Raw genomic sequence first — 24,267 nt, 5'->3', positions numbered from 1 at the left:
AATTCCCTCGAGAATAGTTGCCCATAGCTGAGCACCAAGTGGAACGATAAATTCTCCCTGCGAAGCGCGCGGTTATAATTTACGATTAAAAGCCGGATTGGGTACAAGCCGCTTCTATCAAATTGTTAAGCCTCCGGAGAGTCCATCAGGTTTACTGCACGACACCAAAAAACGCCTGTTCTCGAAAATAGCTTAGAGGATGTTGGCCAGCGTTATAACTTTCGCCATTTACATTTGTTTGATTTTATTGCATTCATTGCATACATTGCATTTATTAATTTGGGAATCATTACATTTCATGCATTTCATCATCATGTGCATCACGCTTGTTTGATTTATTATAGAATTGAACGTTTCTGATCACAAGGAAGGTTAGCCTTTGGAATACATATTATGGAATTAATTAAATTTGTGCACATATATAATAAAAAAGAAGGACAACGGTGATTGGAAAAATGTAAAAATAATTTCAGGTGTGTAGATGTAGTGTCTAGTGTTCAGGTAATAGAACGGTGATATATATAAAATACCGCATGAATTTACGTTTCGACTCTTTGTTTTGAGTCCTCTTTAGACGAACGATGATAATTAACGCAAATTGCTCTATTGTTTGGCGAAGTAGGTGGTGATGCCGGCAAACGTTCCGTTCATAAAGGCAAAAGTAGTTCTCAGCTGTTTAAAGCCAAAATGGAAATCACCTACTTCAACGAACAATGGAGCAATTCGAGTTAATTAAATTCGCGTTTCAACCACCACAGTTATATTTACCCATCTCTTAAAAATTGAACAGCCACAAGTCCTATGCTTTGCTCAAATATCAAATTTTGCTATATTTAAAATTATCGTATATTCGACACTTTTATGAAGATGTAATATGAAAAAAACAATTGTTTGAGAATATCTAATAATGATAATACGCATCTATTAGGTAGTAGAAATTCTGCTCTTTAATTTGAATTTGTTAGAATCAAATCGGACGATTCCATTCCGAGTTACGACACTTTGAAGTCATATACAGCTTTATAAATAAACAATTGTTTAAGAGTATTTAACAATGATAATACGCATGTATTAAGTAAAAGAAATTCCGCACTTCAATTTGAATTTTGTTAAAATCATATCGAATGAGTCTACGCTGAGTTATAACACTTCGAAGTTTCCTATTTTATAGACAATTATAAACGACTGACAGCTGCAGCGGCCTACAGCCATCCTTGAATTGCATACGCAATTCCGAGAAATAGTAGTAAAAATTGTAGTATTTCCTGGGAGGAATACCTCTCTAAATTCCGACAAATAACGGTAGACATTGTAGTATTTCCTGACAGGAAAGTTCTTTAGGAAAGATACAAATGTATCTACATATTTTTCCTTTCGCACGACTTTGATGAAACTTCGTATACAGGAGTTTCTGGAGTCGCTGATTCTAAATCTGAACTAAGAATTTAGAAATTCAGAATGGCGAATCTAATATAACGGGATAAAATGTGTTACGTGACTGGATTTCGATGAAACTTGGTACTCAGACCTTTTTAAGGGCACTAATCATAAATTTGAACTAATAATTTGGAAATTTAAAATGGCGAATCCGATATCGAAAGACAAAATGCGAAAAGTGACTGGATTTGAGTGAAAATTCGACCAAACTCTAGTTACGTTACTACTGGTTCCGCAAAAGTTATTTAACAACGTCCAACACATTTTCTTAAGAAAAAAGACGAAAAGAAGTTTTCCTCGCGATGTAGTTTCAAGAGACACGTTCAGATTATGCGCAAATTCCATAGAAGAATTTGGAGGCGCATTCTTTATGTTTCACGCTTCACGCTCCACGCCGACGCCGACGGGAGGAGTTTATGCATACATTTCGAAAAATCTGCTTCGCGTAGTGCCTCCGTAAACTTCGCGACGATGTCCGCTGCAGCAAGTTTCTTTATTCCCAGTGAATGTAAATTGCTAGAAATGTAATTTATGACGGTGGTGCGGTTTGTCGAGGGGTAAAGTGAGTTATCGCCAGTATCGTGGGTCTTCGAAAACGAATTATCACGTGAAATTTAATTTTGGCTCCATTATTTAATAATGAAAAATAGCATCCAAAAAATATATTTTAAAGATAAAAATCGACAATCTTATCATAATACCCTTGTCATTCAAAGTTAATCTATTGAAAGTTCATATCTTACTTCTAATTCGAAATTTTGTTCAAGATAAAAATATTCTGCATCTTTTATGTGACCTATCATATAAACGCTCGTCCGCCTTTCTTATTCGGAAGAGTCATTTTAATTTCCAAATACAACTCCCCCACAATGTATATACGTACTGGTCCAGTGTGAATTAACCCACCTAAGGTAGCTTCTTCCACACCGACGTATACACCCCTTGCTTTCGTTTATATTACAGAACGAGGTGGTTTCCGTGGCTCTGGGGGCCCTTTTGAGCAAAGGAGAGGAGCAGCTTTCATTCGCGAGGTCGCTGTAAGTACTCCTGCATCGTATAACGTCCATTGCGCGCAGCGTGTTACCCTAGAAAATATTCAGTTCTGTTACAATTACTTCACCGTCTTTTATTTCCATTCAAACATCGAATTCAATAACAAAAATAATTCACGAAATTAAATAACAAACAAATTCACCCTCCATTGGGTTTATTTTATTTTATCCTTGAGAACGTTACTTTGTGTTTATTTATACGCTTTTGGGTTAATTAATACTTATTTTAATTAGCGAGTGACTGAATCTGCGGTGCTATTCACAGTGTTTCAAACTTATCTCTTAAATATTAACGAAGAGAAGATTCCACTTAGCTTGTAGATTTATTCCTAATTAAAAAACCAATAACTCCATTCGGAATACCAATTTAAAAAAATTCATATTTTTCATGTATGTAATCTGTATTATCCCTATTATGAACACACGAAAAAGATAATACAGAAAAGAATGAAAAATGATACCATGAGCAAAAATATAAAATGTAATTATAAGAAATAACAGTACAGTTCCTCTTGGAAATTAAAAAGGAACGGCAAATAATTATGATACAACACAGTAATCTACCTGCAATCATCTGACCAGATCGTCCATCGTTCTGTCTCTGGCTCCGTGCCGTTCATATTTTCGCGTACCCTTTGAAATATTATCGATGAAGAATGTAAGCGTAATAACATCGACCAGTGGAGACGATGGCTTCCATCTCCGTTTTCATTCCGTCGACTTTGCAGCTCGTGTCTCCGTTGTAAAATATTGTCGACGGGAAATTTCAATCCCCTGAACGAGCGACGCGGCGAATTAGACGGTCGCTAAATGCGACGTTGGGTAACGAGCTCGCCGATATCTGGGCTAATTGAATTTCATCGAAATCGAAAAGGACGCGTCTCGTTCGTAATCTTCATAACAATTCATTTATGCGCCCTTCGTGGTTAAACTGTTCCTTGTTACACGTTGGAATTATCATCAAATAACCATCAAAACAATTCAATGATAATACTTACAAATGTTTTAATCGTGCATTGTTTTTGTTGATGTTTCAGCGAGAAACTCCTGTATAATATCGATGCGGAAGAGAACTATAACTTACTGGAAGACATTTACGAGACTCTAAATTATCACTCCGGTAAGAATACATGTTATTGCTTAACACATTCGCGACCGGCAGATATTTTACGTTTCTGATACCGAGTACTGACAAAAATAATAAAATTCTGAAATTGGACATCGCAAATTTGTATCGTTAGATCGAAGATAAAAATTACAAAATTTATTTTGAAGTATCAATGTTGGAAATATGTAGTGTATCAAATAAAAAGATTTTCATAATTTGTTCTGAGAATTTGAAGTGACGTGAATTCACGTCAGCGGTCGCGAATGTGTTAACAAAGTATCCGTATACGTTAGATGTTAGATAAAGTTTCTCGAATTGAAAGTGGATAGTGAAGAATGAACACTCATGGTCTAAAAAATGTACACAATTCAACAGTTAATAACTATTTTTAAAATACGAATCTGAATAAGAGTTGGCTAATGCGTCTGACCAATACTGGTTATTACTACTTTTTCCCGAACAATGATCACAATAATACATTATCTGGTTTCGACTATGTCCCCACCTTGTAACTAGTTTGAACTAGTCGAAACAGATAATACCGTATCACCATCAATGTTTAGAAACACCAACCCGAGTAGAACTATCGAGTAATGGACAGACATGCTAGCCAAGTCGTGTTCAATCGCGTGCTTACTCGAAGAATTTACAAAGTCATTTTTCTCGAAAACAAAGCTTCCTGCGAAAAACTTTCATTTGGTAATTTCAAACCGTTTCCTCATGTAGAATCACCACCATTTGTTCAGTTAGCTCCTATTTAATTTAATCCTTCTATTTGCCTGAACTACGATATAACTTTGTACACCTCCGACATACTTGAAATAGAAACGATCGAATTTTTAGATTCGTTAAAACTATAAAAGTGTTCAGTTTTTTGAGTTTATGACTAAACACATTTTATTTAACATAAATTCTTTTCAGATAAAGTGACAAAATATGACTACTTCTAATAATAATGAGCGCAACAATAAAAATTTAAGAAACATAGTAAGTTCGAGAAAGGAAAATTTGAACGAGTTACAAAAATATTTCTAGGGGACACACGGTGGAGCTGAATTCGTATAAATCCGAGCCAATGTATTCGTGGTTGTATTGTTGCTTCGTCTGACCCATCTACATTGCTCGAAGCGTTGGAAACATTCATTGTTGGAATAATAAAGCTTGCGTTGAAAGCGAAACAAAGTACACTAGTTTATTGTATTTTTATTTACCATTGTTTGGAGCGTTGCAGTGGCAAATCAAGAACGCACGATGATTATTGGCGTTTCGCCGTTTTCCGAAGCCGTACACGTTAAATCTTCTCTTGTCTAGAGTTGAACAGTTATGCGATACTTCGCGGGCTTCGTGTTCCGCGCTCTGAGGCAATAAGGCGAAATAGCAATGCTTATAGGTTGTACTCGCTGTTGCTTTACACAAGTGCTTCGCAACTATTTTTGCATCGTGGCCCATTTACAAGCTGTATTTATCTATGTTAATTCGTAAAAATAATGGTACAATAATTCTCCATTAGCAATATTTAACCCTCTATGGACCCGTGTAACTTCCAGATTACATGCTAATATATCGAGTTCCAAATAGTATTATTTTACTAAATAATTTTAGTTTCTTCACAAGCTGACGTATACGTGTTCATTATATAATGTGTCTGATAACCAATAACAATATTGATGGCGGTTGGCCGCACCATCAACCTGAAATATCAAACTAATCCCTTGCAATTTGTTTGCAGGAAAAAGATTTGCCCCATAGAAGGTTAATATTACACAATAAAATTTGGTACTTTCACTTCTAGTCCCTTCTACTTGTATTTCCTACCTGAACAAGGTTGATAAAGCAAACCATCGCCTGTGTATTTTATCGAAGCAAACATTTAACGATGTCGAGCGACGACATGAAAAGGGCGTCGTAAAACAAAATCGACATTCTCTATAAGAGCGACTCCGCGACCACATGCTCAAAGACATTTTCATCCCTCTCGTTAGACGAAGCAACACTACGTCAGTTAGCAGATTGTTCGTCATCTCATTCGAAACTGAATCGAATACAATTTATTTCATTTCTCGAGGAACTATCTCTCACACGTCTCCAATGTCGCTCAATCTCTATAATGGGAAGGTAAAAATTGAAGCTCAACGAATGGAGCGAGCCCTATTCATTCGTAGAGACCGAGGCTAATTTCGTCGGGGGCTTCTCTATCTCCCCGCAATTCTCCTTTAAGCGTCTTCGAGCGCTTTACTCTTTCACACGGGCGTTGATAACGCGGGATTCGTTAATACAGGCTTGACCGAGTTTTTAATTGAATGACCGCAGAATAGCGCGAAAACCAATCGATACGTACCCTCGCGAATATAAAATATTCAGCGGCGCTCCATCTTGGTAACAGGGGCACAATGTGTAATCCTCTTTTATCCGTTCCTCTCATTTTCACCAGTCATCGTCGAGAGATCGATGAGCTGCGACGAGGCCAAGAAGAAAAGCGCTTGATTTACGGATAATAAGGTCTCGCATAAAAATTATGCGACGGTGTTTTCATCCTCGTTTCGAGTGACAATTTTGACGCTTCGCGCGAGTAATTATCGCAGTCGATTTGATCGAGATGAAAATTGTCACTTGATAGCTGGAATTAGCGTGTAATTGGGGGAATGCGCACTCGAATCCGGTGTAAAAAGTTTGTCAATCGAAAACGGATATCGCTGCTTTATTAGAGGGATGACTTGATTACTTGAATCCTGAGACGCAATTTTCATTTAATAACGGACTCTGTGGAAAATGTTGTCGACTAAATCTGGGAGTAAGTGTTAATTGGAGAGACGATTTCGTTACTTAAACTCGGTGTGAAAAAATTAATATTAATGATAGAGGATGAAATTTCATCCGCTTAAGGACCACGCCCAAGTATACACGGGCGGCTATTATGTGCCGAATATCTCACTCCCGAGATAACTCGGACAAACTTTACCTACAGAAAATACTACTCCTGAATATACTCGGGTGACAATAAATACGATTTCTGGTATGTAGAAGCGCAGATTACAGATGGCCAACCCTGTGTACATTTTTGTACAGTGTACGCGAATTGTTTTAATTTTATTTGCACATATTTGTATTAGGATTAATGTTACCAAAATTAATCAGCTAACTATTAATATATATGTTCAGTAAGTAAAATTCATTCATAAAAAGAAATCTGTAATTTTTTCCATTTTTTAATTTTGTAATGATTACTGAAGGGATTAAAAGAAGAATTCGTTGTATTCTGCGAGTCGCTAGCTCTGAACAAACACAAGCAGTGTTTACGTTTATTCAGCTCCGCGAACTGTTAATTCGTGCACCCGTCGGTTCCTAACGAGAGTGATAAGATACGCAGGCGGAATGAAATTTCATCCTTTATCAAAAATGAAAACTTTCGTATTCAATATTGTCATCTCCATGTGGACATTTTCTATGGATCGGTTAGGCTTAGGATATTCCAACAATTACTAGCGAGTAGTTCAAAGTATTTCAGAAATTATTCGAGTGGTATTTAATAAAACATAAAATGAAGACGTGTTATTTTCATGGAAAATTTTTTGAAAACACTTTTTCGTACATCCAATAATTTTGGTAACATCAGAAGGCTAAAACTTTGGAGGGTAGATTCACCCCTTAAATTTGAGTTACTGTAGTCATAAAAGAATACGTACCCTTCACTTTAGGTCGCTCTATAAACTCGCAACGTTTCGTCAAAATTGGGGAGGATCTTTCACGGGTTTAATGGCAGTGTACAATAACGAAGTTTACGATGTTATTAAAAGTCGAAGTTTTAATATTCCAAGAACGTAACAGATGAGGTTCTTGTTTGCTACGATCCCAGACTTATCAGGCGAAGATCCTTCTTGCGTATCGATTTATGCGACGAATTCGAACAGAGGAGCGTCGGTGGCCATCCGAGAATGAAGAGTGAGCCTCTCTTTTGGGGTTTTTATTAACAAGAAACACTCTCGAGGCCGAGGGTCGAGTGTGGCCGCTTGTCAGCAATTTTGCAGAACTTGCTTACTCGGAGGTCCTTAGCGCTGTGTCAACATCCGGTTCCAGCGTGAGCAATTTTGCTGAGTCACGTGTTGCTTAGTCCGAATACGCTCGGAACGAAGATGAATTTGACCAGGGACGTAGAGGAGAATTGACAATCACTTTCGTCTTTGGTTAATTATAAATTATTAGAAAGTGACGATACCTAATTAAACAGTGAGTGTAAATATATGCACTTACGCATCTTCCGATAGTCTGGTGAGTTGTCTTATCAAAATTATGCTTATTTTAAGCTGTTGATTAACTATCTTTTATCTTTTATAAGTTATAATATTACTCATCTTCGATTGCACCGCGCACGACCTTACGATTAGCGCGGTTCTCGCGGATCGAGATTTCCCCTAAACGGTTCTCGCGATACACGTGCCGAGATATTCGAAGTGTAGCCGCCTGGCTCGTAATTACGCGTAGAAATGCAAATTCGCGATAACGCGAAAACACCGGGCAACTATGCCAGACACGCGCGACGGTATCTCGATGATCCAGTCCTAACGAGATCGTCTCGTAGCGAGACGTGTGGCACACGATTGCACAAGAAAGTTTCCGCGGCGTTGTAATGGGAAACAATACGTAATTTCGAACGTTTCAGATTAACGAACTCGCGTGACAACATCGCGTTTACGTTACAGAATCGCCTGTCGGGCCATGTAACGCCTATTATATTTTACACTATCGGTTCACACTGCGCTGGGAAGGCGATATGAATTCTCGTTAATGGAATTCATTGCTTGTTCTAATTTTATTTTTTTTATTGGAGCTTTCGAATCTCAAAAGAGAGATTTATTTGCTTTACATGTTGTTAACAATATATGTATATGTGGTACTAGGATATGTTGACGTGTGTGAAATTATACATTAATATTACAGTTCTTCAAGAAGTACTGCGTGAACCAAAGTTTCGACCAAGTATAACTAAGGTCCACTCTAGTAGGCACTGCCAGACAATGTCATCAATATTCTGATCTTTTTGGCGATACTCTTTGGTTCTGTACTCTTTCATGATATAAAGATCGATGTAGAAATTAATGAAACAGATAAAAATGAAAATAAAACAAAGAATAAGCGCGACTGCTACATAATTATACGGAGTATCATCTCAAGGCTTTCTGGCCAAGTTTCAACCTTGCTTGCCCGCCAACCTCGAACGTTTCACGCGAGTAGTCAGTTCTCGACACATGTAGTCGTCTTGTTTCGAGTATAGCTTCTCCCGTCGACCTTACTGTCATCTCCGTGAAGGAAGTGCACGAAGTGAGACTACGAATTCGACCAAGACCTCCTTCTCCTTAGTCGAAAAGTAGGACGAACGCGCGTCCGACAAAACTGAATATTTCATCGACGAAACATCAAGAGATAAGAGAGCCCAGGAAGTGAATTGCATCCACTCCGTTTATCATATCGTTTTTGAAATTCTACTTTGTGGAAGAAAAGCGTGAGAATAGCGATAACGCGTCCTATAAATGTTGAAGGATGCCATAGTGGTACAAGAAAGTTGAGATATATTTGGTAAAAGGCTCGCTACGCAGTGAGTCGTAAAATTATTGACGCAGAATAAGGAAGAATAAGTTAATAATAGTTGGATGCAATGAAAAGTACATTTTTGTGCTGTAACAATTCGATTTCCCCAAAAATACAGGATGACGCAGCTAAACTGTTATAGAGCGATAATGCTTGAACTATCGTAGGTACATAAGAATCTTACAGGAAAAAGTGAGAAGGTTCGAGGAGGCCAATCTTATATAGACTTGAAGGTTATGCATGGATAGATTTAACTCTTCAACGATAATGTATATACGAGATACGAATCCCGCTGATACGTTGCGTGATACTTAAGTAAAGACTTAAGTAAAAGACTGCAACATACTCGCACAAAATTTGCGAAATTCGCGAAATAACCCTGATAGTAGACAAAGAACAATATCTTTTTCTTATAATCTTTCCACACAATCTTACGACGAAGTATTACTATACAGGGTGTATTTTTTGTATTCACAATAGTGTGGGCATTCTCGCTGTGTAACTGTTTATCTGCCTCACCGTGTATATCTGGCGTCTGTGTTTGTCAGTTCTTCCTCATATCGATGAGTGGCAACTTTAATGAAACGATAATTTCGCTCAAAGGAGGTAATTTTCCTGTATAAATTTGTTCATACCCTCTATCGTGTAGCGAAGAACTTGCTTTTAGTCCAGTAAAAGCAAAAAGCTGTTGAATCTGCGAGGGTCGATTTCACCCCTTTGAAGTGAATTCGGGCAGATAGAGGAAATTTGCTTATAATGTATCAAGATACCTTCTATGCATGTTCAAAATTTCACAATCGAATTTCCTTCGTAGCGAGAACTCAAGTGATCAGCTATCGAGATTTGCTGAGGCTAACTAGAAAGTCAGTTAATCCTTTCTTTAATTACACGATGCACTCCTGCTCGAAACGATAATTACTGTGTCCAACTGTTAATAGATGATATCTGTACAATGGAGTCGCAATACTAACACACTGGAAACCTCCGAGAAATCTCGATACTTTCAGCTGATCCATTTAAAGCAGTTTCCATCGAAGTTGTACGACCTTAATTACGATTACAAGATGTCGTAATCACGAGTTTAAATAATTGCATCATTTAAAGTTCACTTAAACGCTTTTACGACGGCCTATTTCCCCGTTTTACGTTTCTACAAAGATCGAGTGACGGTAGCGCATTACTCGATGATCTACAGCGGCATTAATTAAAACGCCGGAACGGTTTGTAAAAGTAGCCAATATTGTTCAAGAGTGCTTCGAAACAAGTTACTGCAATTATCGTTCCCAGTTAACCGTGATAGACATTTATTGTGCTTGATGGTGGTTGTGAGTTGAGCAAACAGAACTTTTTAAGCTTTAACTCTGTGAACACGGAACTATGACCGGAGTACAATATAATTTACAGTACGTATCTAAACTTGCCACTGTGTACAGCTCGGTGATGAAATTCGACGCTGTAATGGAGCGACCTAATTCATGCTTTTTGCCTTCCACTTTAGTTAATTATGTTGATGCCGGCGTTCGCAGGTAAATGTGAGAAAAATTCGTTTGGACAATACCAGGTTGGAAATATTACAGGCAAAGGGACACCTCCGTTTATCGATTTACTCAAATATGAATAATTTGTTGCCGGAACAAGGACTGTTTCGGGATTATGTAATATATAATATGACACTAGATCACTGTGGTTTTAACAAAGACTAAACAGACTCTATTCAATTATTAGAAACTTTCCGGTATAATTCGCTCGAGGTGTGAATACAATGTGAACTGCTGGCGTTCTGGCTTTATCTTAACGCGCTCTTGCTCGCATGAGAACAATACGTTAAGACTTTGGCAAAAGTCGTTGATTTAAAATTATATATGTATGTGGCCTATGTTTACCAGACAATGACACCGATTGTTTCAAATGTCAATGATAACAGGTGTTCGTATTTAAATTCAAGGCAATCTAAACAGTATAAATAATCTGTTTGATGTATGCATTCAGTTATTGTAAGTTTATTCGTTATCAGGACGCATGTGTTACATTCAATTCTGAAATGGCATAAGCTGAGTGATTCCTAGACGTATGTCTCTAATAAAGTCACAAATTCCCCTCGATAAAGTCACCACAACGATCAGAAACCTGAATCTGCGTGATAATACACACCACTATGATCCCAAACGACGGGTCTTAATGATCCAACGAGATTCCTGGGTTACCATGTTCGACGAGATGCGATATACGTAGCCAGGTGGGGTTCCGGCCGATCCTTCATCTTCGAGGGCATGTTAACCTAATTTGCATTCGGTTGTCGAGTGCTGTAGTTACAGTGGAGCATGCTCGCCGAACGTCCCATTAATCATCATGGACAATCAATATGCACGGTAACGCATTCAGGTTCGACTTCCACGTCGGAACTTATCAACGATTTCCGTCACCGGCGTCCAATCCTGTCGACGACATATACCGTTCTCTGATCAGTAGAATTCGAGGAAACCTTGCTTCCCTCGACACTGATGCTTCGTTTTAAACACAGAAATCATTAAATTCGCTCTCTGCAGACTCTCGTGAACGACGTGTCGAATATAAATTCTGTTTAGACCCTCCAGAGCAAGTTCAAACATTTTATTGCCAATATTTAAGGGTGTCTACTTAACTCATTGAGGTATACGATTATAAAATAAAAATAAAATTCAAGCTGCACAGAAGAACAGTGTCAACAACTTGCTAACGCGTTTTGACTTGTAAACATTTTTTATTCCACTTTTAGCGTTAGTTCATAGTATTGCCGCATGAATGACAAACTTTAAATAAAATAGTAAAGCTAAGCAAAAGGTGGGATAGTTTTTAACTCATTTCTAACTTCAAAGAGTTAAATCCTCTTCGAGGTTGGGGTTGAAAAGTACCTTTCTTTCAATTTTGTTATTTGTATCGTTTCTTGTAATAATGTAATAAGAACTTTAAATGAATAAAATAAATAAACGCATTTGGAGAGCTTTATATAATCGTGTTTAGTACAAAATTCAATTTGGAATCCGTACCATTCTCGGTAAAATTAGTAACTCGGTTTATCGAATAATTTCGTAATTTTATACAGATCGCGATTGTAAATGATTTCCAGAATAAATTAAACGGTAAATGTATTAACGGGATAATATATCATTAACTTAGTTCATTTATTGTTGCATCTAGTAAATTCATTTACTGATTACATTTGGTAAACAAATTAAAACAATCGTTCGATTACGGGGATACGTTTGATAATAAGAACAATTACCGTATTTGCAATGAATTATTAATTCACCGCAGATAAAAGCGTGTGTAATGAATAAGGAACGTATGAATAATTTTAATTGCAACCGTACGATATATCAGTGAGATATTTAAACTAGTTCGCACGTATCTCGACGTATATAAATCCTCGAGAATATTTGTTTCAAACTCCGGTAATGTATACTTTGAGTGTATTATTTCGCGTGGAAGTAGAATGCAGTAATAATTCAGCTCATTGCGCGTTCAACTCAAATTTTAATTAAACTTTCGTGATAATATAGAAAACCACATTGTTTGAATGATTAAATTGTGGTAAATATAAAAGTATTTTAATTACTTTTACGGGTACATCGATAATTCATACTGTTTGAATTAAGTTCGTCTATATCGTGTTAAATTTAATTGGATACAAAAAAAAAGGTAGGATCAAGTTATAAGAGGATTCACAATTTTATTAAAAAATGCACGAAAAAAGCTTTATCCAGCTTCGAGCGACAACAAATTGGAAGTGCTAAATATTCACAAGCTTTCAAGGGAGTCTAGGGTTGCTCGAAGGTAAGAAGGCTGAATGCAACCATTTTCGTTAGTGGATATAGAGGATACGAAAAAAGGGATGTCTGCCATACGCCTTGTCCCCCGTAGCGTGATCATCCGCCATTACTGGCAACGATCGGAGGAAAAAAGGATAGTTGCGCAAGAGTAGCACGAGATCGTTCTTCAGAGTCGGTGAAGCGCAAAAAGGAGTTTTCGTGCGACGGTGATGGAGCCTCTGAGAGTGCCTTGAGTTACTTCGCTTCGAAAAGGCGCGCGTGTCAGACCATTTCTACTATTGACTCCCCAGAGCGTCGCACACAATTCCGATTCTATGTTCGATATACGGTACCGTTCGAGCAAAAGAAATTTATCGAAACAGATTGTCGCCGTTCCAGCGGGGATACAAATCTTCCAACTTTTATTACGGTGAAACAAAAGTTATCGTTCTTGCTCGAAGTATTTAATCAATTTATGTCCATGCACGTATTATTCAAGTTCACTCAAGAAATAAGAAGGTCAAACAAGGTTAAATCGATAGTTGTAAATCTCGTATTAATTTTGGATCAGGTACACTTCGCTATTTTTTTACACAGAACACATTACACTGTTGAATTCTGCCACGACAAATTTAATAATTCAATTTGTAAAAAAGAAATGATCTATTCTGAAGGAACGTGACTTATTAGTATCATGTCGAAACTGCATCTCCCTGTGTATCTCTTCTGGCAGTGATTTGATTTCGTTAAGGGCGGAGAATCGTCGCTATGGATGCCCATCGATCCACGTAACAGCAGAAGCACGGTGAATCGATTTCCCAAAGTGTTCCATCTCGACGCATTGTCCCAATTTAATCAGGCGTGAATATCAACGTCTTCCCGATTCGGTTGCACCGAACGGCTTCATCGAAATCGTTCCACCGAATAATCGAAGCGCAAAACCGTGCAAACCTTTTCCTGCGTTACACGATCGACAGATGATCACGCGAGTTTCGCTCTCCTCGCCTTATCTCACGTGTTTATCTAGAGACGCGGTAGCGTCTCGACGCCAAGTACATACGCGCTTACATGAGTCTTCTCCATTGTTCTTGCGTTCTCCATGGAATCAACCCCCTGGGGTGGAGTATACTTGGCGTTAAGGTATACTTGGTGCAAGCTAAATGGCAACCGCATATTGATTATCGCGTGCTGGCAGTGACATTCGGTGGGAAATAGTACGCACGGGTATTAGAACGACCCCAGTTAGACCGCGTCGATTTCCGGATTTGCAAGAGAGCTAACCGCTGGTTTATCGCGATTGGAATCCATCGGGTCGTTTATCGACCACGCTCGAGGTTGTCCGCGTAAACTTTTATCGCAGGTTCGTAGGATGTTTGGCGTGCGCGCCGGTGATTTCAACGTTGAACCTCCACGGAGCGGTTAGATGGAACAAGAACGAGAAACCACGATGGAAATCGCGTTTACGGTCGGTTGTCGGATAACTATAATTGAATGAAACCGTACTGATCGTAGTTAGGCGTTTACACACTATTACACTGTACATTTGGATGTACACATTTCTATTATCAAGTTCGAGTAAACGTTTATACTTTTTTCCCCCGGGTTTGTCCGACAGCGTCATATTTTTAAAACTCGTGGAAGTGGAATCGCGCGAGATTAGAAACGCTAGCACGTACAACGATTGGAATTTGCATTTGGATTTTTTTTGTTTCATTTCTCGGGCCAGGGAGATTCGAGTAATTCGTCGTTGGTTGCCTCGTCAGCGGAATTACGGTTCCCATTCAGCGCTTTGCAACGAACTGGTCGATCGATCGAGAAACTGAAACGGTATTATGCTCGTCGTTCTTTCATTGTTTTTTTTTCTCGGCGAGAGATATTAGTCGAATATCCTGATTCGAAGATATTAAATCTCCTTTCGGTTATGGAGAAAATTAACGACTTTAAAAATTGAAAGGTTTCTGAGATCTTCTTTGGAAGAAATTGTTAGAAACTAAGAGATATGTTAGGTTTGGAAGAAATTTTTAGAGTTTAATTGTTAGAGATTAGAATGCTTAGGATGGAGATAAGAGAATTTCTGATCATAAAGGCACTGTGAGGAATATGAATGCTATTTCGCAAAAATAATTTACAATCATTTTTAGAACATTTGAAGCTTTGAAACCCCTTTTCCTTTTTTACTTTTCGCTTTAAATGTAGACCCGTGTATGACGTTCGTAATGAAATCGTCAGAACATGTCAATTTCTATTTCCGAAGAATCAGTTTTTGAATGTTCGAAATAAAGCATTGCTCGTGGAACAGGGGCGATCGAACAGTAAACTGGAAAATCCAGACTGCAGGCGAGGGAACTTCGGCCAACTCGTATCGGACGTAATGTCTCGTAAAGTAATTTCACACACCGAAGAAAAATAACATTCTAGATGTCTATAAGAAGCAGTGATACGTTTCCTTTCATGTCCCAAGGATTCGTTCACTCGTCTATGAAAGATTGTTCAAACCTACCTTCACATCGTGTGATAGTAACAAACAATTCCATATACATGTTGCATTTGTGAAACTATTTTAGTGTGTGTAGCGAACCTATTTTTGAAGTTAAATTTACTGTAGCCTCCAGGATCAAACAATTGCATGGAGCAGTGAAAAGTCGTATGAAAATGGGAACGTGACAATGCAGACAACGTGAAGTATAGAGTCTGAAACAATTATGAGGTCAGGCTTCCGGAAAATCCAAGAAAAGGTAGCAACTACAGCGACTCAGAGATTTGTTCACGGAAAACAATCGCATTGTCTCTTCCAGATTACACGTTTAGTCTTGTTCTTCGCGTTAGAGTCGAGAAAGCTAGACGATAGGAGTTAAGAATAATAATCACCCCAGGGGAAGAGAGATCTAAACAACTTTTTATGTCAAGAAACTTCTTCAATTATGATATAAATTTAAGATAATAAAAATGCCCTTTGACATCAACAATTTATATTAAAAAATTGAGAATTAAAATGAAGAGAATTGTTAAGCAACGTATCCAGGAGATTTTGAAGTATGAATTCTGGAAATCCTATTTAAGCGAAGCTTCATGCAGCTTCTTAGGAAACGTGATCTCCGGATTCTCTAACGTAGAAAAGTATTGAAGTGGAAAAAGTCGGAGGAGTGACACGAGCGTGATAAAATCTCGTCCAGTCTAACCTACACTCAGGCTTATTTTTCACACACATCTTCATCTGTAGAAGATTCCGTAAGAATGGGAGTGCTGATGAGTCTATAGACCTAACCCCGTTCAGTTTCTCCGGCGTTAAACGTGAACTGGGTGGCTAAGAATATTGACCATCGAGAAAGGCGGGACACTTTGTGTGTCAACGATGATATACAAGATGATCCTCAATTCGATGTAAACAGAAACACTACAGACAAATCGTTTACCTATAGATATGAATATTATAAGACCAACATTTTATATGTTTCAACTCAATATTGATATTATGTGAGATGAGATACAAGATGAAGAAACAAAAGCGCACGTTTGAAAGAAGGAGAGAAAACCACTTAATTTAACACAGGTTAGTAAATAAACAATGTCAGAGTAAATTCCAATAATTCGTTACAACATCACAAACGACTAAATTGCTTATTTACGACTTGTTGCATTCGGATAAAGAGCTGCTCTCAGTAGTACTATTATGGGAAATGGGAACACAGTATATAGAATATCTCTTGTGAAAGAAGATCACCAGTTTATTATACTCATTTAGATCTTACACTTCCCTACACCTTCCCAAACCTTGAATCTTTTTTTTTAACATCCAGTATTCAACACATAAAAATTCTCAGTCTTCAATACCTTTCAATTCAATAGAGTAATCCTCTAAAATGAATTCGGTCAATTCCTGGCGACCTAGCTTTAAACCCTGATGATTTGAACTCGTTCGGTGAGAAAAGATCAATTCCTCTAAGTGCATGTGCTTCCTGGAGACATGCAATCCGACGGAATTCGAATCAGAGGGAAAACTAATTCCAACGTAACTTTTTCAGATGTAGACGTGAGCACGTTTTTCGATCATCTCGGCCAGGAGCTGATCTACACTGCTTGCGTTGGTCTTCTGGAACGAGCGTTCCGTTGTCTCGGGAACGATCTGACAGCCTTTCTGACCACTCTCGACGGCGTAAACGACGTTGTACAACACCAGTCCGGATCAGAAGCTGAAGCAGAGTTCGTGTGTATCGCTACGCCAGAAGCGATAGAACTCCACTTTACAACCGACCACCCGTCTGTCGCTTATTTGCTGGTCGGTAGCTTGAAAGGCATCGCCAGGCAGTTTTATAACGACAATGCTAACGTGTACATTTTACCTGATCCGTACAATACGAAATTTTTTAGGTAAGAACACTGCTTCACTTTTCAAAAATATAAATCAGTCCTAAGCAAACCAATCTGTTTTAAGTCATCTATATACTAAACATAGGAAAAAAGGAATATCTTGTTCCATTTTACTTTCATGTTTTGTGCAATTTTGTAATGACGCTTTTAACGCGACCTTTTTGTTTACGCAAATCTCGAGATACATGAAACCAAAAAAAAACAAAGAAAAAACAAAATCCGATCCAAAGGACAGTTTCGAATTATTTTATAAACTGTGATTCGCGATTGTAAAATCACTGTGTTGGTTGCACGACGATTTATTGATCATTCGTTCGCTACGAGTACAACGCGTGTCGCTGCGCTATGATGTTACTCCGAGAAAAACAATATTTAGTGTTTGCTCGCGGGATCGATACCGTATGCATGGACCTCGTGTTACATGAGAGGAATTCAATTTACACGAGGCACGGAAAAAGTTTCAAGAATCGTGGGACTGTAAAGTGAACAAATATTGATCGTCGATACTCACGGGTATTTGCATCGAACACACGCTGCGCTGCCGATTCGCAGCGTCTCATTATACGTCGGAAAGGTATACGTTCAAGTGCAGATTTTCCTTTATTTATGTCTGCCAAGTATCGTCGGCGAAGTATTTCGAGGCAAGTTTCGTAATTGGTGCACGCTCCGATTCAATTAAAAGTTTCCCCCGAAAGGGAGTCTTTCTACAGTACAGGGGGGCCAGCAGCAAGTCGAGCAACCTGTTTGCAGTATCCCATTGCGCTAAAGCGAAAAGGAATCATGGGGAATAAATGGCGAAATGGTACCGTAACCAGTAGTCGAATACTGAATCGTAGCGTTATATTCTACGAGTGAATACTACTCGAACTCCCAGTTGCTCGAATAGAAAGTGGTTGATATAAATGGAGTCGAAGCACCGTTAGTTGAACACTCTGAGACTATTATTATTTTTGCTCCATGGCAGTATACAACGCAGTTAAAATTTTATTTATACCGATATGGTTTAACCCATTGACATACAAATAAAACGGAACTTGATGCATCTAAAAAATACTATTTAATTTCGCTCAATTGAACAGTAATGTGAAAGCTGAGAAAGAGTACATTCTATTTTGAAATTTGAATTTTTATATAACATTCAATCAGGTTGATACAGAGGCGTTTCATTTGATTCCAATCTCTGTAAAACTGATAAATTGATATCCGAAGTTTGAGTAAATTGTTTTATATTTATAGTATGTACTTGTTCTGTCCAATTCCATTCATCTCCTGCTACATAAGAATCGCCACTGCTTGATATGGGTCTTGGCAGCAGTGAAACATATGTTGATCATCTTTCATGAATGTTTTACGTCTTTACTTTCATAAGACTTCAGATCTACATATCTCTGATATTTAATGAACCGTTTCGCAGGTATCACATCACGCCAGAACGTTACAGCGGGCACCTGGCCGTCGATTCGAAGATCGACAACAATCACGACACCGTCTCGTCTCATTTCCGTCCACTCTCGACCGAGGCCACGGACCTCCGCATGGGGGTCGGGAGCTTCTGCAAAGCATTTCCATGGCACTTCGTCGTCGATCGACAATTGGAGCTTGTGCAGCTCGGGGTCGGATTCATGAGGATTTTCGGGCATCATCTGAACCGATTGGGGCGAGAGATATCGACCTACTTCGTTTTCACACGGCCGCGCGGGGTTACTCTGACCTTTCACGAGATACTGAAGCGCGCGAACACGCCTTTTGTGCTGACCCTACAGAGACCGCAGGGCGTCGATAAATACCCCGCAGAGGTAAATGAATAACTTATTCGTATGGAGATCGAAAATATTGTCCTGCCACGTGTATGGCGAGCAAATGCGGCCCATAACGTCGCGTGTGAACGTGTATCCCTGTCAGAAATGTATAAAATCCGCACTCTAGTTAAGATAAATGCATAATTACGCCGTAAAAGTAAATTACGAGTTACATTCGGTTTACGAGCCAATTTTCTGGAATTTATTATGAACTTTCCTTCGCTGATATGAAAATCGTATTTCGACGGATGTATTTTTGAGGCCCTTGTTCGCATTTCTTGCTCGAATAGCGTATACATTATCCTTATAGGACGTCGTTTCCTGAATTTTTATATTGATAGGATTTCAATCATTCCAGGGCTTAGAGATGAAAGGTCAAATGGTCCATTGTCCTGAATCGGATTCCATCCTATTCGTGAGCTCGCCATTCCTGAACGGCCTGGAAGGGCTGACTGGCAGAGGACTTTTTATATCTGATATTCCATTACACGACGCTACGAGGGACGTGATTTTGGTGGGGGAGCAAGCCAGAGCGCAGGTATAATAAAATTTGCATTCCATTAGAATATCGTTACATGTATGTTTATAAAATTCGTATAGGGGCTACTTATCCGTGTAGCCCTCGTTCGATGATACATTCTGTCCGCGCGATCGATACGACAGAGATTCTATATACAATTGCGCAGTTTCATATTACTGCGAAAATTACATTGCTATAATTTTAATGAGCGTATCGCAATATTTATCGGTAAATTCGACCCGTTGAGCATTATACATTTTGAAGATCACACATATTACGTTTTCGATGCATACTGTTGCTGCAAAGGGGGCGCCAGCTTACAGTGCTAGCATTTCAGTTGGCGCCATCGTGCAAAACAGTGGTCGAACTTACACTGCGTCGATACGAGTTACCTACTTCGCTTTTCAAATGTAATAATCATGAATATGCCTTATACATTATATCATAAAATGTAATTCGCTGATCGTGAGATCAATGACTGATTTCTGTTTATTTTTTATGTAATATTTTGACTAAAAATTTGATACTTTTTCAACGGTCTATGAGCCGAATATTTGTTCCGCAAACAACTTTGCAAGGCATTTACTTAAATTAGGCAAACTAAAATTATTTAAAATTATAAAAAAATTATATAATATTTTTATATTAATCTATCTACGATAATATTTCGCAGGATGGTCTAAGGAGACGAATGGACAAATTAAAGAGCTCTATAGAGGAAGCAAATCTCGCTGTGTCCGCAGAAAGGGAAAAGAACGTCAGCTTGCTTCATCTCATATTCCCTCCAGATATTGCGAAACGGTTATGGTTGGGTAAGCAATTAGAACTCGATTTCCAGAGTAAACTACAATTTACTTTTCGCATCTGAATGTACTTTTCAACTGAAGTTAGGATTATTTGTGGGTGATTTGGAATATTTCGTAAAATAATTGGAATTTGTTCTTCCAGGAGAAACTATCGAGGCGAAAACCTACCCCGAGGTAACGATGCTTTTTAGTGACATCGTTGGTTTCACGGAAATATGTTCCACCGCGACCCCGATGATGGTCATCAACATGCTTCAGAATCTTTACGAGCAGTTCGACTCGTTCTGTGGCCAGTTGGACGTTTACAAGGTACAAGGTTTATATATACTTATAAACGTGACTGAACAGTTAGAATGGTTAAACAAACCAAATATTAAGTTGAGAAATGCTTGCTTGCTTGGTTTTTTAAGTGCATAACTGTCACTTCAGTTATTGCATTGAATCCATATATCACAAAACAATTATCTCTATTTTTCTTGACATTACTTTGCCTTACGTTAGTCTTGTCTTTGGTACACGTATGTTGGGATACACATCTGTAGATGTTTTATTCAACATGTTCCTCCTCCTCAAAATTTGCTTCGCAATTCATAACTATTGATATTATCATTTGTTAACGAAAACGACAATTGCAGGTGGAAACAATCGGAGATGCCTATTGCGTTGCGTGCGGCCTTCATCGCGATACCCATATACATGCACAACAAATAGCTTGGATGGCTTTGAAAATGATACAAGCATGCTCTAATCATTTGACTCACAAGGGTAAACCAATAAGGGTAAGAAGATATTTGTATTCAATTCATAAACAAACAGTATCTACTCCATCTTCAGTTCCACTCGAGAGTAAAGGATTAAGCATTAAGTTTAGAATTGCTAGTTCAATTTCTCATGTATATGATTCGATTAGATGCGCATTGGGATTCACACTGGGATGGTGCTGGCAGGCGTTGTCGGAAAGAAGATGCCCAGGTACTGTCTCTTCGGACACAACGTTACTTTAGCAAACAAATTCGAATCCTTAAGCGAGCCACTTCGTATCCACGTTAGCCCAACGACGTACATGTAAGTAATCCAACATATTCGGAATTGCTCTACCATCACTTGGAACGAATAATACAGACAATTTTACTCGATAATCCACGTGTCTGCACTCTTACTCCCAATGTTCATAATTGTCTGTTTATGGCAGCTTACTGAAACACCCCGTAACAGGATTCGACCTGGAGTCACGAAGCAAGGAGTTCTTACCTAAGGAATTTTTAGCTAACACCGAGGGACCCTCGTATTTTCTCAACGATTACAAGCACAAGGACGTCGACGTCAGCCTCCCTCTCGATCTTCACATACAGAACGCGATCAGGGAATGCGAACTCGCCGTCAGCATGTAGATATATTCGATTCGAAGCAATCCCGACGAGCGCGCGTCGTTCGAAAATTGTCGCTGTACCAATCGCTACTGTCCGTAATTACAATAACTTCGGCAACATCTATGAATTCACAAAACCGGCACTGTGTAGCGACGCTAATTCTACCAGCCTAACGGTGACCCGCGAGCCGATAATATTTATACGCAGAGTTTTAGATTACAATTATTATATACTTATGACCATATGAGCAAATAAATCTGTATGATAAAGTACGAGACGGTTTCATTTATTCCTCAGCGAATCTGACGCACTGAGAACTCTATGTGCAATTACTTATAATTCGATTCTTGTAGAGCATCATTTAGACTCCACAATAAGAATTGGAACTAGTAAAATGCGTAAACATGTGTCAGAAAGTCATTTTGAAATTGCTCAGATTGCGCACGCGCTTAACTAACATTTAGTTTCCTGGATCGCTTCATAGATGGCCGCTCTGTTTCTACAGAGTACGTAAAAACATTAATCGATATTTCGAAATTTTTTTATAATTTATGCATTCTTGTAATTCATATTTTACAGAAATTTTATGAATAAGCGAGAGGAGAACGCCGAGAGTAATAAGATTTGAAATTTTGTCAAATATTAAGTTATAATTCGAGAACACGCGAAAGACAGTTTTAAAACTTGTTCGAAAACGAATCTGAAATTTGTACTATTTTGGTAGTATGCAATTCTCAATCTATACGATGTTCTCAATCTGTGACATCTCCTGGTAAAAAATTCATCATTTATAGGTCTATGCATGTTTTATTAATGTCTTCTTCACTCTATCAATTTTTGATTCTAAAAATGGCACCAACTTTTCGTACCTATCTCACGTATAATATTCTGATGTTCCAGTTCTGCATTTAATATTAATTAACCTAAATCGTGTCGTCAACTTATGCACGTCGAATAGATCGATAAATCTTTGCAATCTTTCATTGTTCTCTCTGACACCACCCTCAAAGTGCACATTACACGAATCACTCCACGCAATCAAGAAACTTTAATTACATGAGTTCCCTCCACATAATTGGTTCGAAGAAGTGAAAATTCGATTCCATGAACAGAACAGAGAGTCCATTTATATCCCCGAAGTGGCTACCACGAGTCTATACAGCATCGTAGTTCTTTCTCCGCTTCCTTAGTATCCCACGCCCCTTTGAAGCCGACCGGCGGCTTTTATTTTTGATAAGGCTCGTTCCAGATACGTATCTCATACCCAACGATTCTTTGTTCGCGAAATAATAGAACTATTTGTATTCTTTACCGAACTGCGCTCTCGACTATCGCTACGGCTTCAACGAGCGTTGTCCGGCTTGCTTTTTCTTCCTTTCCGTGGCTGAGATGAAACTCCGTCGGTGCACTTTCTTTGCGACGTTACTTATTTACCAGGGAATGTAACATTCCTCGGAAAACATCCTCCGTTCCACTTTCCACCCGTCGCTGGCAATTTTCCTTGATTTTTGTTGTTTAACGGCGACGTTCAGAACATCGTTTCGTTCACATAACCCGCACCAAAGAAAAGAGCTGTTCATTGAGCTCGCTGCTCCAGATTGTCGCGACTTCTTGAAGGAGCGAATAGTTTTCAAATTCGATAGCATATTTATTAAAACTTCCAGATGTTGTATCGAACGGTGAACTATCTTTGTTGAATAAAGTATACGTTTTCATATCACTATTGCATTTCGAGGAAATCTACCTCCACAAGTATTGCTTGGCATAACGAAAGTACAGAGTAGTATTTCTTCCTGAAGTTTTCTTTCAGCAAACTCCCAAGGTATCATTACATTTGCCCGTACATATTAATTAGATAAAATCGTTGATATTACCAACTTGATTGGCATCAATATTCACGTTCCTGACTTGATAAATTAATGAAATGCACTGCTCAGTGACGACATTCCTCGATAATACTTTTCCTCTAGTCTTTGAAGCGAAGTACACATTTTCTTAATTGATTATTAAATTTCCGTTTTATTCGAAGAAAATTCAGTTACTGAATGTTACGAGTGAAGACAAGAAGCATTCGTAGAACAATGAAAGTTTGATTGAATTATATACAAAGTAGAATCACCGGTTTAAATATAACATTTGATTAAGTTGACATCCTCCTAGAATAAAGGTTCATTTCAAAGGTCTACAGATATTTCTTACACCCAAACTACTATCCAAGCATTCGTAACAAACAGCAAAGAGGCTTCAGCCACATTTGGGTTAATTTTGATCCGCCAAAATGGCCGCCAGTTCGAGGGCCCAGAATTCCAAGCAGCATCGGGGGCTCTCGTGCGCCATAATGCTCGCATTATTTTAGCAGCCAGGCAAAAAGGAAACAGGAGCAGAGCTTGCTGTAAAACTAAAAAGCCACGCGAAAGGAATCACAAAAGGCCAACA

At 38.5% G+C, this 24,267-nt stretch overlaps 1 protein-coding gene across 1 annotated transcript in view; it reads left to right on the top strand.

The window, feature by feature from the left end:
- LOC128896022 (head-specific guanylate cyclase) overlaps window positions 1-22,103 on the top strand; it is a 49,898-nt gene extending 27,795 nt beyond the window's left edge. The window contains exons 2-11 of the mRNA XM_054159147.1: window positions 2,401-2,474; window positions 3,527-3,609; window positions 16,991-17,336; window positions 18,751-19,132; window positions 19,494-19,673; window positions 20,329-20,467; window positions 20,604-20,770; window positions 21,097-21,240; window positions 21,372-21,526; window positions 21,654-22,103. Of these exons, the coding sequence (XP_054015122.1) occupies window positions 2,401-2,474; window positions 3,527-3,609; window positions 16,991-17,336; window positions 18,751-19,132; window positions 19,494-19,673; window positions 20,329-20,467; window positions 20,604-20,770; window positions 21,097-21,240; window positions 21,372-21,526; window positions 21,654-21,852 (1,869 nt within the window). The 3' untranslated portion in view covers window positions 21,853-22,103. The remainder of the gene's footprint in view (window positions 1-2,400; window positions 2,475-3,526; window positions 3,610-16,990; window positions 17,337-18,750; window positions 19,133-19,493; window positions 19,674-20,328; window positions 20,468-20,603; window positions 20,771-21,096; window positions 21,241-21,371; window positions 21,527-21,653) is intronic.
- Window positions 22,104-24,267: the final 2,164 nt, after the last annotated feature.

This window comes from Hylaeus anthracinus, unplaced genomic scaffold (genome assembly GCF_026225885.1).
Source record: "Hylaeus anthracinus isolate JK02 unplaced genomic scaffold, UHH_iyHylAnth1.0_haploid 0, whole genome shotgun sequence".
NCBI classification, from domain to species: Eukaryota; Metazoa; Arthropoda; class Insecta; order Hymenoptera; family Colletidae; genus Hylaeus; species Hylaeus anthracinus.
This window is presented reverse-complemented; position numbering and strand designations above follow the sequence as displayed.